At 45.3% G+C, this 19,581-nt stretch overlaps 1 protein-coding gene across 1 annotated transcript in view; it reads left to right on the top strand.

Moving 5' to 3' along the window:
• Nucleotides 1-19,581, top strand: part of CHP1 (calcineurin like EF-hand protein 1) — a 223,134-nt gene that overhangs the window by 173,048 nt on the left and 30,505 nt on the right. Inside the window, exon 6 of the mRNA XM_085627121.1 lies at nucleotides 19,459-19,581. Within this exon, the coding sequence (XP_085483247.1) occupies nucleotides 19,459-19,581 (123 nt within the window). The remainder of the gene's footprint in view (nucleotides 1-19,458) is intronic.

The following is a 19,581-nucleotide window of genomic DNA, read 5'->3' as shown; positions in this document are numbered from 1 at the left end:
CTCCCAAGGCAAGGGACAAAGACAAACCACTCATCAATGCCTGGCAGCGAGGATACCGATGCCCCCATCCTTGAAACTTCAACAGGAATTGGGCACTAGACAAAATCTCTTCATTCACCCAGTCACCAGCAAGATCTCTGCTACGTTGCCTCCCTCCGAGCCAATTCCTTGTACAAGGAGACTCCTCCAAAAGGGAACATTCTTCTAGGCCTCCCCACCCAAGAAACAAAGGGACACAGCTACTAGCCTAGTCCCATTACCACATAGTACCTCACCACCTCCACCTCCCTCACACCCATGCTTCCACTTGCCTCCCCCAAAGTCACCAGAAGGGTCTTCCTTTTTATGGTAACAGCCAGGCAGCCCCTATACTGCCTTCGACTCTTGTTATGAGCTGTACCACCTTCAACCCCCTGGCATGACTACAGTCCGGATCCCCCAGGTGATCTAAGACCTGAACCATTAACCAGTCAGGGCCTCAACCCTCGATGACACTACAACATATCATGAGATCATCTGAAGGGCTGCAGTCTTCCACAAATCGACATGCATATCATGCAGTAGGAGGATGATTTCCTTCTACAGACTGTCGGAATCGAGCGCACAGTCAAATTTCACCCTATGCTTATGGGCGTCTTAAAATCTGCCCAGAGAATATCAAGGAGCCTATCAAGGCTAGAGTGGTCACCCCTACTGTCAAGGGAAAAATGTAAACTCTCTCCCAGCAACTCAATGTACATTAGGGGTAAATGCTATAAGACTCACTGGTAGTATACAGCACTCGCAAACCTGCCTTCACCCAGGCCACTGGCGATGCTCTGCCACATAAAGAGAGCAAGGAAACAAATGCAGTGGGCATGACAGTGACCGCAGGAGCGGTAAGCCATTGGCAAATACAGTAATAAGAACTTTATTGTTGGTTAATTAAAACCCTTACAATATAAAAAAAAATGCAGCATGTTCTTAAAAGAAACATTAAATAAAATTGCGGAAATTCCGATTGATATTTTACTTAAAACTCTGCAGAGTTTCACGTCTGTTAATGTTCGACTCGAAGGCCAAGTACTGGTCAACAGTTTTTTGGTGGTCGAAAAACTGTTACTGTACCCGGATGGTATACCATTCTGCTATAGTGGGGAATAGTTAGCAGCACCGATGACTTCCAACAGTTTTAATACCTTGATAATAAATTTTGTTAACCCGATATTCAACTTTGTGTTGTCCGGGTTTAAGGCTGCTATTATGGCTTGGTGGCATTGTGAGAAAGTGGCTCTGTATATACTGTTCCCAAATAGGTACAGTATGTACAGAGTCCACAGTCCCCAGAGGTTTTGCAGAGGTTAAAGTTAGATATAACCGTACTCTCTAAAGTGGTAGCTTGGTCGAGCAGTAAGGCAGTATCAGAGGACAATGTAAAGCATTTGTTGCACACACTCAGTCAGCAAATGGTCTCACACACTCAAGAACTGAACTCTAGGATAATTGTTTATATAAAAAATATATGGCTGTTTTATTTTAGAACCAACAATAGGTATCGAAATATACTTTCTCAGAATGAGATGCTTTAGTTAAATACTTTTGCAATATGCAATTGGCTTTTGTAGGTAATAGTTGCAGGTTGTTGCAATAGGCAACACAATTTCAAACACAATAATACATTGAGCTCAATGGGAACTTTAACTTGTATGCAATTAATTACTTTCAGGATTACTCTTCTAACTCCAGGACTGGATCCTAGATTCAGTCCTGGGACAGTTCTTGGAAACAAGTGAGTAAATTCGGTTAAGTTACTGTTGTGAGTTTTAAGCAATATTTTGCTATTTTAAAAGTTGACATTTAGAAACTTTTTCTGATCAAATTACCAATGTTATTCTATGGAAGGAAATTCACTTAGCAGGTAAGTGGGGTTATGGGTACTTTTTCTAGGTCCGTGTTAGATCCTGTATCCAGCACTAGGGTACCACCTGTAAGCAGTTGAGAAACTGCGTTTAAGTTGTACAGGCGATTTCTAAGGAATATTTATAAGTTTGTAAAATCGACACTTAGTAGAAATTTCATAGAAAAACAGTCCATGGTTCCCTATGGAAGAAAATTCAAGTTACGGGTAAAGTATGTTCTCGTTACTTTTGTAATCCAGGGCTGGGCTCCTAGGCTCAGTACTGGGACCTCTATCTGAAACAGGTAAGTAATTACGTTTTCACAGTTGGTACGATTTTTAAAGAATATTTGTAGTTTGCAAAAATGGACAACGAGAAGAAATTTCACAGAAAAACAGTCAATGATTTCCTATGGGAGAAAATTGGGTTAGTGGTAAGTACAGTTGTGAGTACTTTTCATGGTCAGTGCTGGGCGCCAAGATCCAGCACTGTGTGCTCTCCTAATAGCAGGTGAGTATTTCCGTTTTCATTACTCGGTTGATTTTAGGTGAATATTTTATTTTTAGAAACTCCACACTTAGAAGAAATTTCAGAAGAAACCAGTCAATGTTACCCTATGGAAGAAAAGTGAGTTATCGGCTTTTGGGTAAATACTCGACTGGCAGAGTGAAGGTCCTGGGCACAGACTCAGGGGTCTCCCAGGGTCAGGTAAGTACAGTTGTTACACTCAGCGGCACAGGGGCAGCCGGATGCAGAGTGAGTTAGGCCCAATGTTATCCTGTGGGAGGCAGGGGGGCCTTGGTTGGTGGCTGCTGACTAGCAGGCCACGCGGTTGTGGGTGCTGGGCTCCTGGTCACTTGCTCAGGGCAAATGGGGTAGTAGGTAGGAGTAGAAGTTGCACTGCCAGGGCCACTCGGGCGGCTAGGTGCAGGGTGCTTTTGAGCCTTCGGGCGCTCAATGGATTTCAATGGGAAAGCTCAAGGACGAACAAAGGCTGCAAGCTCGAGGACGAAGATTCTTCGAGTGCCACCACCACTTCGAGAGGTAAGTTGGGTAGTTGGAGGATAGGTAGGTACCCAGGAGTCGAGCACAGGGGGCCGCAGGGTGCCGGGTGCAGGGGTGCCTTTTGATGTCGGGAAATCTTACCCTCTGTTGATCCCTGGTTCTGAGGCTGCAGGCGTTGTCAGGAGCGTCGAGGTGGGTCCTTGGGTGCCGGATTTGGGGTCACAGTCGCCGGGGGACGTCCTCTGGGTCTTTGTCCACTCGGCACAGGCCAGGCTTGGCGGGTGCAGGGTGTGCAGAGTTTGCGGTTCCGGGCTGATGCCAGGGGTTAGAAACTTGCTTTGAGCAGAGCCACTGCTCATGGGAGTCCCAGATGCTCAGAGCCACAAGGTAGCCAGGTCCTCCGGGGTTTGTGAGGTTGTTGGCCACAAGAGGTGCCGTGATTTAGCAGGAGCAGGTTCGAGGGTCGACAGGCAGGTAGGGCTGGGGCCAAAGCAGTTGGTGTCTTCCTCTTCTTCGCAGCTGCACGGCAGGTCTTCTTTCTTCTTGCTCTTCTTTGCGTTTTCGGAATCCGGAATCTAAAGGAGGGTTCAGGGTGCCCCTAAATACTAGATTTAGGGGCGTTGCAGGTAGGTAAAGGGCAGGGACCAATGGGTCCCTGCCCTGGGGTGGGTACAGCCCCTATCCTGCCACTCGCCTGTGGGAGGGGGGCAGCAGCCTAGTCCTGATTGGGCAGGGCTTCCCATCTTCAAGATGGCGAGCTCCCAGAGATGTGCTTCACCTCGCCTCCCCCACCTGAGGGGTGGGTTTGGCAGGCTGGCATATCCGCTGTCCTTACTTGGGGTTTCCGGCCAGTCTTCCTGCCAGAGTGGGGGTCAGAACTGGTGGGGGCCAGTTGCTGGGTACAGCAAGTGGCCTGGAGAAGCTCACAAAGGCGGCATGCCTTTGAAGCTTCCCCCTGCCCATCCTGGGGGAGGAGACCTAGCACCTCGCCCAGGATGTGCATTGTTGCAGGTCCAGGAGAGTGGGCGCTCTCCACCCAGGGGTCCAGCAACATGTCTGCTGTGTGGCAGCCTAGGCAGCCTCCCCAGACGAGACGTGGATTGTAGGTTAGGTTTCAGGGGGCATCTCTAAGATGCCCTCTGTAGTGCTTTGTACATTAAATCCCACACTGGCATCAGTGCGGGTTTAATGTGCTGAGAAGTTTGATACCAAACTTCTCAGTCTTCAGTGTTGCCATCATGGTGCTGGGGAGTTCGTGTTTGACGAGCTCTCAGCACCATATACTCTTAAATGGCAGCACTGCACTTACAGTGCCCAGGAATGGACCTGGGCACTGTAGGGGCACAGGGCTCATGCGCCCACACCACTGGCATAGGGCACCCAGCTACAGAGGTGGCTGATGTATGCCAGGGCAGTGTAGGTTGTGGGCATGGCACACAGGGATGTGTGCCATGTCGACACTTTGTTTTGTCTTGTACCCAGACACTCAGCTTGCAAGGGCAGTGTGGTTGTGTTAGGGTACAGGGCCTCTAAGGGTGGCACAATAAGTGCTGCAGCCCTTAGAGGCCTTCCCTGGTCACAAGGCCCGGGGTACCTAGGGTACCATTTACCAGGGGCTGACATGTGGCCAGGGTTTGCCAATTTTGGGTTTTAGATGTTAGGGAAGGAACATAGGCCCTGGGCACCTGATTGGCAGGAGTCCGGGGCACACTCAGTCAAAGTACATTCAGTCAGTCAGTCAGTCAAAACAGTCTTTATTTCGAATATTTCATCTTAAAAGACATTTAAAATTCATCAAATACAATTAAAAAGTTAATGTATTATTTATAACAATTGAGACTAAAAGCTATTTAATAAATAACAGGTTAAGATCAATAAAAAAGTATTAAACATACATAGACTTTGACTTGAAATTCATTCTACAGTTGGGGGTAATGCTACGCTATAGTATGTATAACCAGTGGTAAAATTTCATCTTTTCCGTATAAGCCACGCCCAACTAATATATTTGGCTAGACCGATGACCACAAGAGAGGATGTATCAGTCTTTAGGATCCTTCTAGCGGCCTGGGCTGATCTGACACCTAGTTCACGACACACAGGTCGCAGCCAGACTCGCCTAGGTTGGTAATATGCCGGGCATACAAATAAAAAATGATCTTCTGTTTCGACCAAATTTTTACAGGATGGGCATTTATCAGTGCCATTTAAGGACCAGCTAGAAGTAAAGGAACCTAAAGGAAGGGTACCAATTCTGAATTGGTGGTATAATTTCCGATCCAGCTTTTTGGTTATTACGTCCCAATATACTTCTAAAGATGATTGATCCTTAATAGACAAATAAATTGAGGTCAGGGAACCACCAGTAGAAGGAGTAAATCGTTTTTGTGAGGCCCAAAGCCAGTAGGCATCCCTATATATTTTTTTAGGGGGAAACACAGCAGACACAGGGTTGGACCACAAGTCACCCATGCCCATTTCTGTCAGAATAAGTTTAATTTCTGTAAGCCAACGAATTCTATGGGAGCCTCTCATATCCTTTACCTCATGCAGCGCTTTAGCATAAATGGAAAGCTCCGGGGTAGTCCATAGGCGTCGCCAAAACGCCAGGGGCCTATACCGGATCATATCCTCTATGGGTTGGCAGCCCAGATCGAATAACAAGGGGATACGTGGGGTGGAGGGGGGTAGCCCTATCAATGATCTCAAGAAGTTGTTTTGGGCCACCCTCAAGGAGTCAAGATTACTAAACCCCCATAGCTCGGCGCCATACATGACTGCAGGGAGGATTTTAGAACCATAAATTTGTATCACAGGTGCAATGGGTTTAGTGCAGGAATGCATATGTTCCTTTAATAAGGCACCACCAAGTTGGGAGTGCTTTAACCTAAGCAATTCTATCTGGGGCCCCCAACTTAGGTTATCACTAAAGGTGACCCCCAAATATGTAAATGTAGAGGTCTGTTCCAGCCTTGCACCACCCATTTCAACCCTAGCTTTAACGGGGCGTGGGCCACGAAGAACCATAAATTTGGTTTTCCCCACGTTGACCTCGAGCTCATGTTCGCGGCAGAATAACTCAAACCTAGAGAGGGCCAATTGAAGCCCCTGTCGGGTTTTAGAAATGAGGAGCGTATCGTCCGCGAACATGAGCAGGGGCACTTTCATTCCTGCCAACGAGCGGCATCAGTCGGGCAGTCAGAAAAGTATCGAGTTACTCCATTGATGAACAAGGAGAACAGTGTGGGGGCCAGGACACACCCTTGCCTGACCCCTTTAGACACTTTGAATCTCGTAGTCACTTCCCCAGGCTTACCCCATCTAACCTGTGCATATGTGTTAGTGTGCAATTTAACTAAAAGCCTCAGATATTCGGCAGGCATGCCCATCTCCCGAAGAGCCTCCCACAGTTTTGGTCTAGGCACCAAGTCGAATGCAGACCTTAGGTCGACAAATGCTGCAAAGAGCATACCCCCCCCCTAAATAGACTTCCTTCCAATATAAAAGTGTAAACCTAAGGGCTTGGTCTAAGGTTCCAACATGTGACCGAAACCCGGCCTGAAGGGGCGTCAGGACATTATTATCAGTGATCCAACTAGTGATGCGGCCCAACAACAACCGCGCAGTAATTTTTTGGGCCGCATCTATTAAGCTAATTGGGCGATAATTGGCGGGGACTGAACGATCGCCCTTCTTATAAATTGGCAGAATTTCAGCCCCGAACCAAGATTCCGGTGCCGACGCACCACAGGCCAGGGCATTAGCTAAGTTCTTTAGATAGGGGACCCATAGATCCAAGTCCTGTTTAAATAGATCAGCAGGTATGCAGTCAGGACCTGGGGCCTTACCGTTGGGGAGAGATTTTAGTATTAGAGTCACCTCACTACAGGTAAACTCTAACACACCTGCATCACTGAGATGCAGCGAGGCATTAAGTGAGGTATTAGTGGACTTAAACTGATTTTCAAAGTAACTAACCCACTGGTCGGGTACAACATGGTTGGCCGGGGTCATAGCCTGCGGGTTACTGCCCCATTTCAAAAGGTGCCAAAAATGGCACATGTTTCTGCCCACACAAGCCTCAAATAACTCACGCCAGCGAGATTCATCCCAGTTTAACTTAGCTGCCCTTTGGGCGGATTTATATGCGGCTCTACAGCTCCTGATCAATATCGGCTCCCTTAATTTGATAGCTTGAATTAGGGCTTTACGTGACTTTCTGCACCCTGCATCAAACCACGTGTTTTCCCGCTGGCTAATGGGTTTAACAGTGGCTGGGACATTTTTAGTGAAAAAGATTTTAAGAGCAGTAAATAATTCACAATGTATGTCTGGGGTGCAGTTAATAATCTCTTCCATTGAGTCACAATTGGACAACTTAGACAGAGCATCATTAACCAGTGCCCTAATAGCAGCCCTAGCAGTAGGATCAGGGGCAATCTTAGGCCAACGGACCCTTCTCAAATCGTTTGACGTGGTGACTTGGACCTGAAAGGAGCATACATCATCCGTAGCACCTCCTGAGAAACTGCTATCGGAAAGGGTCAGCATCAGGGGATTGTGATCACTCTCTAGCCTGTCCGTCACAACCATGTCAATGACATCTGCCCATAGCTCACAATTAACTAAAATATAGTCGATTCTGCTCCTACTTCTTCCGTTATCAAAGGTGAACTTGCCAACCCTATCCGATGGTGTTCTTCCATTGACAGCACGCAACCCCATTTCCAAACAGAGCCCTTTTAGGAACAGGGCTATTTGTGACCATTTGCCTATGGGGTTTAATTCTAATTGGGGAATGCCCCACACGGAATCCTCAGCCTCTGAAAGAAGCCCATCATCGAAGCCAAGCGGTTCGAAACAGGCATTAAAGTCACCTGCCACTATCCTGTGGCCAGTTCTAGGTAAAATTCGTAGAGTTTGGTCCAATACAAAGACGGGGGGAGGGCATTTTCCACCTGGAACACCCCTAAGGTAGATGTTAAATATATAAACGTTGAGGCCCCTAGTAGAGGAAATATGTATGGCCAATATATCAGGGCTATCCGTGGGGACTTCCCTTACTTCTATACCTTCACGTTGGCGTACCCATATTGACAAGCCACCCACCGGTCTGCCTCTGATACCCCTCGTAGCTGCTTTATAAAAGTTTAGGTACCCTACTCGATAAATTGGGTCAACTGCCCATGTTTCTTGGAAGCACCAAATGTCCACCCGATCTACAAACGCCACCCAGTCAGGAGAAGCCAGTTTAGAATGAAGTCCGGCTATATTCCAGGAAGAAATTGATGAGCAGGCATTAATATTTGACGAATTTACTAGCTGTGCCTCCGTTGGGGGGTCATTAATAAGGCAGACGGGGGATACACTCATGGGTACAGGTGTAGCAGAAGGGGCCAGTTCGTTGTCTTGTGACAAGGATTGTAGGGGAAGAACTGGCTCCCTACAGACCCGCAATAAACTCCCGTTTAACACAGGACAGGTCGACACTGAATTATCCCCCTGTCAATCGTTGTCCTCCAGAGTGGACAGTGCAGCAAAGCGATTAGTTAACCTAATTGGACGAGGTCCCAATAAAGGGCCACAATGGGACCCACGTAGTGACATATGGGTCAATACCCTTACTGGCCTGTAGAAGTAACCTAGGGGTAGGATTAGAATCTCTTCTTGGGAGGGAGCAAGGTGTGTTGCCTGCTCCAGGATACGTTCTACCAGTAGGGGAGACCTAAAGCTTAGTACAACACAGTCACCTCTTATGGCCTTTTGATCATGCCCAACCCAGGGCACACGCCTGACCATTTTAAACTCTTCAAAAAGTGGTTGGGTCGCCCCAAACTTCCTACCTAGGAAGTACAAAGCTTTATTTTTTAAATTAGACCAATGCTCACTAGACCCCTCCGCCAGGTGTGGGACATTGGCTAAGATAATTGTATAGGGTGTGGCTTCAGGGGGGAGATGAAGACTCCTTGGTTCTTCCAAAGCCACTAAGTTTGGTGGTACAGGCCTTGTCAATTCCTCGGTAGGCTGATGATTGGTCAGAGGACTTCTAAGAACATTATGAGCAGTGGGAGGTCTGAGAGGTACCATTTACCAGGGGCTGACATGTGGCCAGGGTTTGCCAATTTTGGGTTTTAGATGTTAGGGAAGGAACATAGGCCCTGGGCACCTGATTGGCAGGAGTCCGGGGCACACTCAGTCAAAGTACATTCAGCAATTCACCAAAAAAGTTGGGGCATACCATGCAAGAAAGATAGCACTTTCTCACAGGCATGATCGAATTCCGAGCCTAATCCATTCTTCTCGCAGTAAAAAACATCTAACTGTATGCATTGCGGGGCATAGACAAACTATATGTTCCATTCCTTCAGTATAGTAGCCGCACAACCTACATTGGGTATGGTTATCTGGGCGGTGCCATTCTGGGAGGTTCTTTAAAAAAGGCCATTCACCCATCCTTAGGGCCAGGAACTTTAGTTTCAGATAAAGTGCGAACGTGCTTGATAAATAGGGGGGTACGACTCCTGGTTTAAAATTAGTAATCACTGCCCAGGCGTGTCAATTCAGTGGCCATACTGTTTTGCCCCAAGAGGGCAAAATGGGAAAAGATGGAGGTGCTTCTGAAGCACCCCCTGGACCAGTGCACGAAGCGTGGGGAAGGGTTAGATTTTGAGGGCAAGTTCATTTCCAACACCAGCATTTGCTGTGCTTTGAATGCCACAGACACAGCTCGGCCTCCTAGAGCATTAACTCTAGCATCATGCTCAGGTGCCACTCATAGCTCCTTATCTGTGGGTTCAAGCAGAGGTCCAACAGCTTCGCCTCAGCCCCCTATTAGACAGAGAGTACCGTTTTTTAGGCCACAGGTTGATATTCTAGAGAAGATTGAGAAAGATGCAGAGATGGCAGAGTCTATGGGAGTGATTTAATCTACTCAATACATGGGCTCCTTTCAGAAACTCCAGCCACGAGTGGGAGCAGAGGGCATCTCACCTGAAAAACCCTACTCTTACCAGAGATAGCAGCTAGTTTACCATCATCAAGAAGCTTGGGGTACAATAGGCGCTCCTACAGAGGCAGCAACAAGGGTAGTACTTTTTCTTTTATAACCAAATTTTATTAGGGTTAACAAGAAAAGCATCGTTCACCGTGATAGAAATATTGTTCCATGACAATAATAGCTCTGCAGTACAGTCTCGAGATTGCATAGTCAAATCAAAGAACTTTTCATTAAGCAGATAACCAAGAAGTCCACCAGTTTCCCCATATTTTATCGTTTTTTGTGGTCACCCCAGTGCTTCGGAAATGAGCTTCTCTTGGTGTTCACCTCCGTCGACTCCCCTTCGCCAGGTCAGAAGCGAGGTAGGTGGGGGTGCGGGTGGGGTGGGGGCAGTAGCGGGCAGTATGTTCTTTTGCCACTAAACAGGTCATCCTTATAAAAATCCTTTTGGAGCGTGGCCCTCCCAGTTCCTCTAAAAGGCCCAAAGATCAATAGGGTGGGGAATTGATCACTTATACCTACGTTACCAGGGTTTGTTAGTTATTGGTGCCTCCATAAAAATCCTCATACACGTACGTAGATTGAGAGGTGGTATATCTTGGTTCTCCGCCTATTCGTCACGTGACAGCATCATCATAGGGTTTATTTTTCAGTATGCTGACCTCCACCTGGAGGTAAACCACTGGTATTGCAGTAGTGTCCAGAAACCCAAAAATTCTAAAAATTGAGTGCTCAGGGTGAAGTTAAATTAAAATTCTTTAAACATCCTCATTAGAGTGCAAATATTTATTAGTGAATGGGTATTAAAGAAGTTAAAAATAGTGGGTGTGCGTATTTAGATCGTGTTACCAGATCTAACACACTAAAAATGTCCATACGTGAGGTCGACATGTTTCAGCCCCATTTTGCCCAGCTGGGTCTTCAAGACCGGTGAGAATATGCTAGCACTATTTGCGCCACAGTAATACGTGGTTTACTGTTTGTCCACTATGGAAATAAGGTCAATAGTACCTGTGAAAACCCACTTTAGGGCGGCAAGTGTTTCCCGGCTCGCTGCAGCTACGGGAAGTTCTTGCTTGTGCTTGCTCTGCACTTTCCCCTTGTTCCATTCCCCCTGCCCTATTGATCTTTGTACCTTACTTGGAAGCTGAATGGATCACCGCTTCTCTCCTCTCTCCCTCCCCCTGTATGATTTAAAACCTCTAAAAGGCCCAACAAGGCCGCTTGGGGAGCCAGATCAATGGAATGGCTGAGTACCATTGAAATTTCACGACTCACCCCAACCAAGAAGGGCTGTAGAGCCGGGCAATCCCAGGCCACATGGGAGAAGGTTGCATCAGGGCAAGTACAATGTGCACGCATGGTCTCAGCCATATGGTCCATCTGTTGTAGCCGGTAAGGGGATATGTTAGTGGCATGAATATTGTTCATTTGGATCATTCTCAACCATGATGAGATTGCCAATTCTCTTGTGGCTAAACATGCTACCTTCCAATCATCATCGTCCAGTTCACCCACCCACCTGGGTACGTCACGTCAGACAAGTGGTCCTAGCTGTAGTCTAACATGGAAATTGCCTCGGACTACACACCACCTCTCAACATACAACTCCTAGCACACACGCAGTCAAGAACACGTCTCACTTCGGGTCCTCATACAAAAGAGTGCCATAGAAAAGGTTCCCCAAAACTCTACAGGAGCAGTATGTGCTCTCACTCACTCACTCACTCACCCTCTCGCTCACCCTCTCTCTCACACATCCAATAGGGGTGGCTTTCCAGACCCATCTTTGATCTTAGACTCTCCAGGTGGTTTCATGACGGCGCTTGATCTCAACAATGCCTAATTCTACATCCCCATCCACGCTGATTACCTGAGGTATCTTTATATTGTGGTAAGTGGACAACACTACCGGTTCAAAGTACTTCCCTTCAGAGTTACAATGGCTCCAAGGGTATTTACAAAATGGCTAACAGTGGTGGCCTCACAGCTGCAAAGGGAGTGCATTCATGTCCTTCCCCCTCCCTGACGATTGGCTGAACAAGAGCAGCAGCAAGCTCTAGTGTGGGACACACAATCAAACAGTGGTGTCCCTGCTCCACAGCTTGTGTTTTATCATAAATACTACCAAGTCCTACCTGCAGCCATTTCAGATACAGCCCTTTCTGGGGTCATTTATAAATCTTGTCACAGGCCAAGCCTAAACAAACCAACATTCTTAGCTTTCCAGCACCTGCTTCCTCAATCATCAACCAGCAGAGCAAACCATTATCTGGCCTTTAGGAAGGATGGCCTCCTACATCTCCATTGTTCCTCATGCAAAGCTTCACATACGCCCCCTCAAAGTGTCTCATTGAACAATGGTCTTATTTGGAGGATCACTGGGAAGATCTAGTGTTAGTACAAACTACAGCACACCACTCCTCGATGATAGAACATCAGTTTGATGCAAGGCATGCCTTTTTCCCCAAATAAGTATATATTGGCATTTATGTGCATTATACCTCTTTAAGTTAAAGCGTAGCCGTGGACGAACCTCTCATACATATAACTGCAAGGTTTTCTTCATGCAAGGCATCCTTTTGCAGACTCAGTTTTGCAGATGACCATTACCTCTGATCGGATGGGTCCCGCATTTTAACAACTTCACAGGGAACATGGCCTTCTCAGCAGCAGGGTTGCCACATTAATGACTTGGATCTGCTTGCCATCCACATATCCCTAAAGCCTTCCTACAAGTCATGTGGGACAAGGTAGTTCTCATCATGTTAAACAACATGGCCACCACGTACTACTTTCATACACAGGGTGGCACACATTTGCCTCCGCTCTCTCACTTAGCGCAGGGAATTTGACTTTGGTCGTGCCACCATAACATTCACCTCACGACCAAGCATCTCCTTTGGGGCGGACAGTGAGTTCACGAATGGGAACTTAACTGCTGGGTCTTTCACACATTTTTCCAGCATTGGGGCACCTTACAGACTGTTCACCATCCCAGAAAACACAAACTACCCAAGCTTCTCCGCCAGGTGTCTCCATCCGAAGTTCATTGCAATGTACTATTGATTAATTGGTCAGGGATATTTGCCTACGCTTTTCCACCTCCTGCTGCTTTCCTTTGTGGTGTGGAAACTGATGCAGATGTCTTTAACGCACAATCTAGTAGTACCAACCTTGGCCACACACATTGATACTTCACTCTTCTCAGCCTTTGTAAGAGGCTCCATTTCAGGCCGGACATTCTCACACAGAAGCAAGGTCCGGTCAGACATCTGGATCCTGGACAACTCAATCTTGCATTTTGGCACCTGTGGTCCTTGAATTTGGGGACCTTAACCTTCCTCAAGAATGTATGTCCACCTTAAAGCAAACCTGGCTTGTAACATGGCAAAATAGAAAAGGTTTGTTCACCACTGTGCTTCTCAAAACCAGGACCCCTTTAAAACCCACCGTCCAGGATATCATTGCCGTCCTTTTCCACTTACAAAAGGCAGGCATTGCCTTTGCTTCTGTTCTCCAACACTTTGTCACATTTGCAGCCTACATGCAAAACGGAGAACACGTGTCCCTCTTAAGGATTCCCAGTGGTCAAGGCCTTTATTATTAACATTAACATACTTTTGTAGAGGGTAGCATTCACCTTGCAGGTATCCTCGTGCTATCATTTAAGCCTGTACGCAAATAAAACCTCCTAAATTTGCAACAGTTAGCCTTAATATCACGTACTTTACGTTTCTTAGTTTGGAAAGAGCCAGGTTTTTAGATTCTTCCTAACACTGAGCAGATTTCCCTCCGCTCTAAGAGATGCTGACAGTTTATTCCATAACGGAGATGCCTTAACCTGAAATGAACTTCTGCCTGACCTTACGTTCCTGAATTTTGGCACCATACCAGGATAGTCGACGAAGGCCGCAAACACCTCATAGGCTTATGGGCTGAATTTCCTTTGTAATAACAAATGACCTGATCCATTGACCACTTTGTAGACTATACATAGTGCTTCAAAAACAATTCTCTCCATCACTGGCAGCCAGTTTAGCTCCCTCAAGATGCTCAAGGCTGAATCGGGTCTTGATTTAATCAGGGCGAGCTTAACTGCAAGAATGTGTATCCTGTCTAATCTCTTGATTAGGTAGTCTGGTGCACCTAGTAGAAGGGTGTTGCAGTAGTCCGTTCTGCTTACAACAGTATGTTGTATCAGTTGCGTTCTACCTGGCTGTGGTAATAATGGAACACTTCTATTTAGATTCCTCTGTAAACTAAAACATGTTTGTGCTGTTTTATTGATATGATTCTCCATAGACGGTTGTTCTTTCACCACTACTCTCAGATTTCATACTACCTGAACAGTTTTAAGATTATCAGAGCTAGTCCAGGGCCAGAAATCATTCGGGAGTGGGAATGGCAGTTTAGAAAGGGCCCAACATAAGAACTCGTTAAACTTCAGTGTATTTCTACTAAACCAGCTCACTATCTCTTTTAAGCATGCATGCAATCCTTCTATCTGGTTTTGGCTGTTATCTAGGGACAAAATTAGCTTGGTGTCGTCCGCATTGTTAACAAAAGAAATTGCATGAGATTAAGTCCAGGTCAGTCGTGGGCATAAATATGCATTGAAGAGAATGGGACTTAGAACTGATCCCTGGGGTACTCCATGTTTAATTTCCCTACATTCCGAACAGAAAGGAGGGAGTGAGATTGCTTGATATCTGCCTGAAGATGAGATTTAATCCTCTCCAATAGTATCTTCCACTCCCATCTCTTGCAGTCTGAGGATTAGAATTTGATGGTTGACCGTGTCAAATACAGCTGATAGGTCTGTTAATAGTGATGAATAGTGATAGAGCTAGTTATGGAGGGTCTCAAGATGGTCATACTTTCTAGAGTACTTCCTACTCCTGTCTGGAATCTGAATGTAGTCCTCACTAGGTTCATGGGTCCACCCTTTGAACCTGTGCATTTGTGCCTCCTTCAGTTCCTTTCCTGGAAGGTGGCCTTCTTCAGGACCATTAAATTCCTTGGGTGCATTAGTGACTTGCAAGTGCTCACCCTAAAGACAGGGTTGTTCTTTAAACCAATAATAAGTTAATCTAAAAACCAATACAAAGTTCTTCCCTAATGATTATCACATTTCCACCTTAACCAAACCATAGAGTTCCTACTCTTCTTTCTGCAACTAGAGTATGTTTCAGACAGCAGGATATCGAGAGTAATCCCATGTGCTACACTGACACAAATAAGCCATTCTGTAAATCCGATCAGCTGTTCATCTCCTTTGTAAAGTCTCAGAGATGTCATCTCATTCTCCCAGCCAGATGTAAAGTCAGATGTATTCAAAATCTGTTCTAACAGAACAAAGAGGGTTCCACCTGCCACACCCATTGCACACTCCACCCGCAAGAAAGGAGCAAATATGGCCTTCCTAGGCAACCTCTTTCTATGGAATAGCTGTAAGGCAGCCACCTGGTCAATATCACACACCTTTACCAACCACAATTTTGTTGACATCTTGGCCAGTCAACAGACCCTGGTTGGCCAGACTGAGTTGAGGAACTTTTTCCGACATCTGCGTCGTGCACACACTAGCCACCGCTTCTGGATGGAACTGCTATACAATCTATGCTAAGCATGTGTATCTGTAGCCGCACATGCTATGAATGGAAAATGCTACTTATCCTGTAGGCTTCTGTTCATTGCGTGTATTGCTGTAGATTTAAATGTGCCTGCCCTGCCCCCAGAAGCCTGCTTCTCTTACAGATCTTTCTTTTCTTTATTTGACTACGTATTTTGCTTGATGCACCAACCTTTGGTTCAAACTCAATATATACTCTTAGCCTCTGTGCAAAAAAAAATCTATAATGGAGTTGGTACCCATGCACAATGTACACGTAGGGAAATGCTCATGACTCGTGGGACATCTTTGAAAGAAAAAACAACAACTTGCAAACGTCCAAGCCCAACAGTAGATGGCAGGAGTATCCTAACATGTGAATATACAGCACTACATGCTGCAAAGCGATTCTTACAGGGTAAGTTATATTTTCTGACAAGACAGATAGTTGCAGATCTATTCAGCTAATGACACAGCTAGCAAGAGCTTTTGGTGTTTGCTTAACCACTCTTTCAAGCATAATGTGAATTGTGAAGTTTCACACACAAGGCCAAATTAGTAAACATTTGGAAAATTCTCTAATACATGATGCAAAAGTTGCCTTGATTTTAGTTTTCGTTGAAAACAAGTCATTGGGTTTGGTCGTGCTTAAGAACTAGTCCAATCCAAGGATGAACTGGTATAAAAATGAGTCGAAGTAAAACCAAGATAATTCAGCATTCCTGGCATAGTCTTAAACATGCCTAAAAGGTGTGTTGACCTCTTTCCTTTCACATTGCACATTCTCCCTGAATGAATAAGGTGTGAGGCTGTATTTTTGATAGTTTGTTTATAGACAGCTCATATTTCACAATAGTGTATTGATTTTATGGACACTTCAGGCAGATGCAGAAAGGCTTTCTCACAACTCTCAATGGATTTATCGACCCTCGTACCACCTGTAAAGCCCCTCTGATTAAATGTTGGGAGAGCAAACTTTGAGCTCTAAACAAAGCTCTTCAATCCCTGTTCCCTACGGCAGCAACCAGTCCACTCTAGCATTGGCTGTTGGACCCTTGAAGTATAGGTGCAACATTAAAGCGCTATAGGGACTACGCACTATGCCACTATATGCTGTAATTAAAAGCACCAGTGAGAGGCGAGCAAACGGTGTTACACTTCGGCAGCATCTCCGAACGGGTTCCAGCTGCCAAGTAAAATGAATGTTTGCGCCATTTCTATCGCGTGAACAAAGCCAAGAGGCTACAGAGCACTGTACACGGACAAAGACGAGCATACAGTCAGTGAGTGATAGGAGAGGTAGCTGGGTTGTGAACGGTTAATGCATTGTGATGTAGTCTTCTTTAGTAAAGGGGAGTCTTTAACTCTTTCCTAAATTGGAACCGCGTTGGAGCAGCTCTGATGGATACAGGGATGTTGTTCCAGATCCTGGGTGCATAGCTGGAAAAAGCTTTACCTTGTCTTTGTCTTTTTTACTCTTTTTAGTCTGCAGTCTAATGGTGTCCTGGCTGCGGGTATGCCAAGAGCCGCCAGAGATGGTGAGCTTGTCTGTAAAATAAGTGAGGTTTTGTAAATGATGCAGATGGTGTGAACCGGCAAGGGGATCTTGGCAAAAAATGCCGGGATATTGTCCCCGGCTCACTATGGCAAGACTCTTATTATTCAGCATCCAAGTAAGTGTTTATGGCTTGTATTTGTACAGAGCAGTCTTCGGCTAGGTGAGTGATTAAATGTATGTAAAAGATGAGTTTAAATAGGTCAACTATGGTAAAGTAGAGTGGAAATTGTAGAGGAAATGTTGTGACTTTCATAATTACCTCTGTCAATGCCAAAAAAAGTTGAAATAAAAATGGCGTTTTTGAGCTTTAATTTATTTTAAAATCTGTACTGCGTGGGACACAGCCATGACTGAAATGGTTTCCAATGCACATTTTATCTGGTTTTTACATGGTTTCCACTTCACTGAAATGAACTATTAGCAGTCGGTAGATGGCACTAGAACAATTCTTTGACCAATTTACACTAGAGATGTTTCATGTATATTTTAATTACATTGTATGGTCTGGCTTGACAGCGCAGCTGTTAGGTTGTAGATTTATATGGTGCGGCTTATCACCCGTGAGGATATCCAGGCGCTGTACATTGGCATGTGGAGATTAAGTGATTTACCCAGAATCGCAGGATGTTGCACCAACTCCAAGACTCTAGCCCGGATCCACAGCTTCCAAGTTGGCAGTTCTGGCCAATGAGCCACATCCTCTCCCTGTCACCAGACAAATATGTGAGTATCACTGGAGAGGGGCTGTGGCTCTGGCACATGTTAAGAGTCAGGTTTTGATTGGGCAGAAGTTGTGTCCTTCCACAAAAAAGTGCTCGCCTTCGACTCAGCTGTGATAATTTTGTTTATTTACCTAGCAGGCTGAGCGTGAACTTTCAGAGGGGACACATGACAATGTAATGTTGTTAAAGTGTCTTGAGAACTTTAGTTAATGGTGTTTATCTTTCTCTGGCCACAGCACAAATGGCAGGAGAGCAGTCCTTAACCTACATTGATTTTTAGGACTGGCTTAACAGTGCAACTGTCACCTAACCTTTTAACCTACACCAATATTATACTACAGGTCTTTGCTTCCATACAAATACGTATTAATCCCCATGCTGTTTACTTGCAATGCTTCACATTACCATACAACATTATTTTGAAGTAAGACCTATTGGCATTGCCAATGCTTGTTTCTTGTTTTGCGGTGAGGATACCCTCGCCCAATCCTGTAGCCCCTTTCGTAGCCTCCACCTTAAATCCTAATTCCAAAGCTGCTCTGCCTTTAAACATGGGCACAGCATTATTCGATATTGTAGCATCCACAAATAATATTTGTATTACTACAGCATACAATTTATTTTAAAGAGTTTTTCAAAATCAGGTTATTTTTATTTTTTTTGTACTGCGATTTTATTTTTCTTGCAAAGATGAATTGGGTGCTAGACAAAAGATCAGCAGAACACGAGCGTACAATAAGACAGTCATTTGTCTGTTTTCTTTTGTGGAGAAGATGTAGTACTTCTCAAGGTCTCCAGGAGGTCAGACAAAAAATGCTGTTTCAGCTGAGTAAGTGTTAAAATCCTACCTGGTGACATGTTCTTTCAAGATGCAATAAACCATATGTAATCCTCAGCATCTAAGTTTCATCCAGATGATGGCCCAGTTCATGACGTCAGACGTGGCTCTACAGTCTTTGAAGCTGCCATATAAAGCGTAGTGGACCTCCGTGCCATACCCTAATATGAATGCATGGTGGACAATGCCATCTCCTCTGGGGAGCCTGCTTGCTCACTGGGTTCTCATCTCTTTGCTCAAGGCCATGCTTCCAAGGCTTGGAATGGAATTTGCACAAAGATCTTTGCAGACTAGGCTAGCAAATAATGAAGTCATTAAGAGGCCACAGAAGATCGCTTTCTATGTGGAGCAAAATGGGGATGTAAACGTTTGACAGTTTGATTCGGACTTGTGTACAAATTGTAACACCCATGTGGAGTGGGAAATAATTTTCTCTAACATTGCCTGCAACTTTGAATGTTCTCTGTCCGTTCCAAACGGTCTAGTGTGGCATATCGTGAATATGAAAAAATTAGAATGAAGACCACCACAATTTGAGGGAAAATAAAGAAAAGTGATGACTCGCCATTGTAAACATATGTTTTGTTTATTAATAATGTGTGTAAGAGTTGTTAATAGTCTGTTAGGGGTTTTCCAGGCATCTGTCATTTTGGGATTTGTCGTAATTATTTCTTCATTGTCCATGCAATTTTAAAACAAATTTTCTACCTAAAACGTACAACATTCTAGGTTTGTTATTGCCTTTCTTCCTTATTGCCTCCTTTATTTCCACTAATGTTTGCATGAAGTAGCCTTGCTGTTGGAGTGCATTTTTACCCATACCGAGGTCGGTTTCTTCTCCTGTCAGGTGCTGCGCATGATGGTTGGTGTGAACATCTCCGATGAGCAGTTGGGTAGCATCGCTGACCGCACCATCCAGGAGGCTGACCAGGACGGCGACAGTGCAATCTCCTTCACAGAGTTTGTCAAG

The sequence above is a fragment of the Triturus cristatus genome, chromosome 9 (genome assembly GCF_964204655.1).
Source record: "Triturus cristatus chromosome 9, aTriCri1.1, whole genome shotgun sequence".
NCBI classification, from domain to species: Eukaryota; Metazoa; Chordata; class Amphibia; order Caudata; family Salamandridae; genus Triturus; species Triturus cristatus.
Note: the sequence above shows the minus strand (reverse complement) of the source record. Positions and strands in the feature narration are given on the sequence as shown.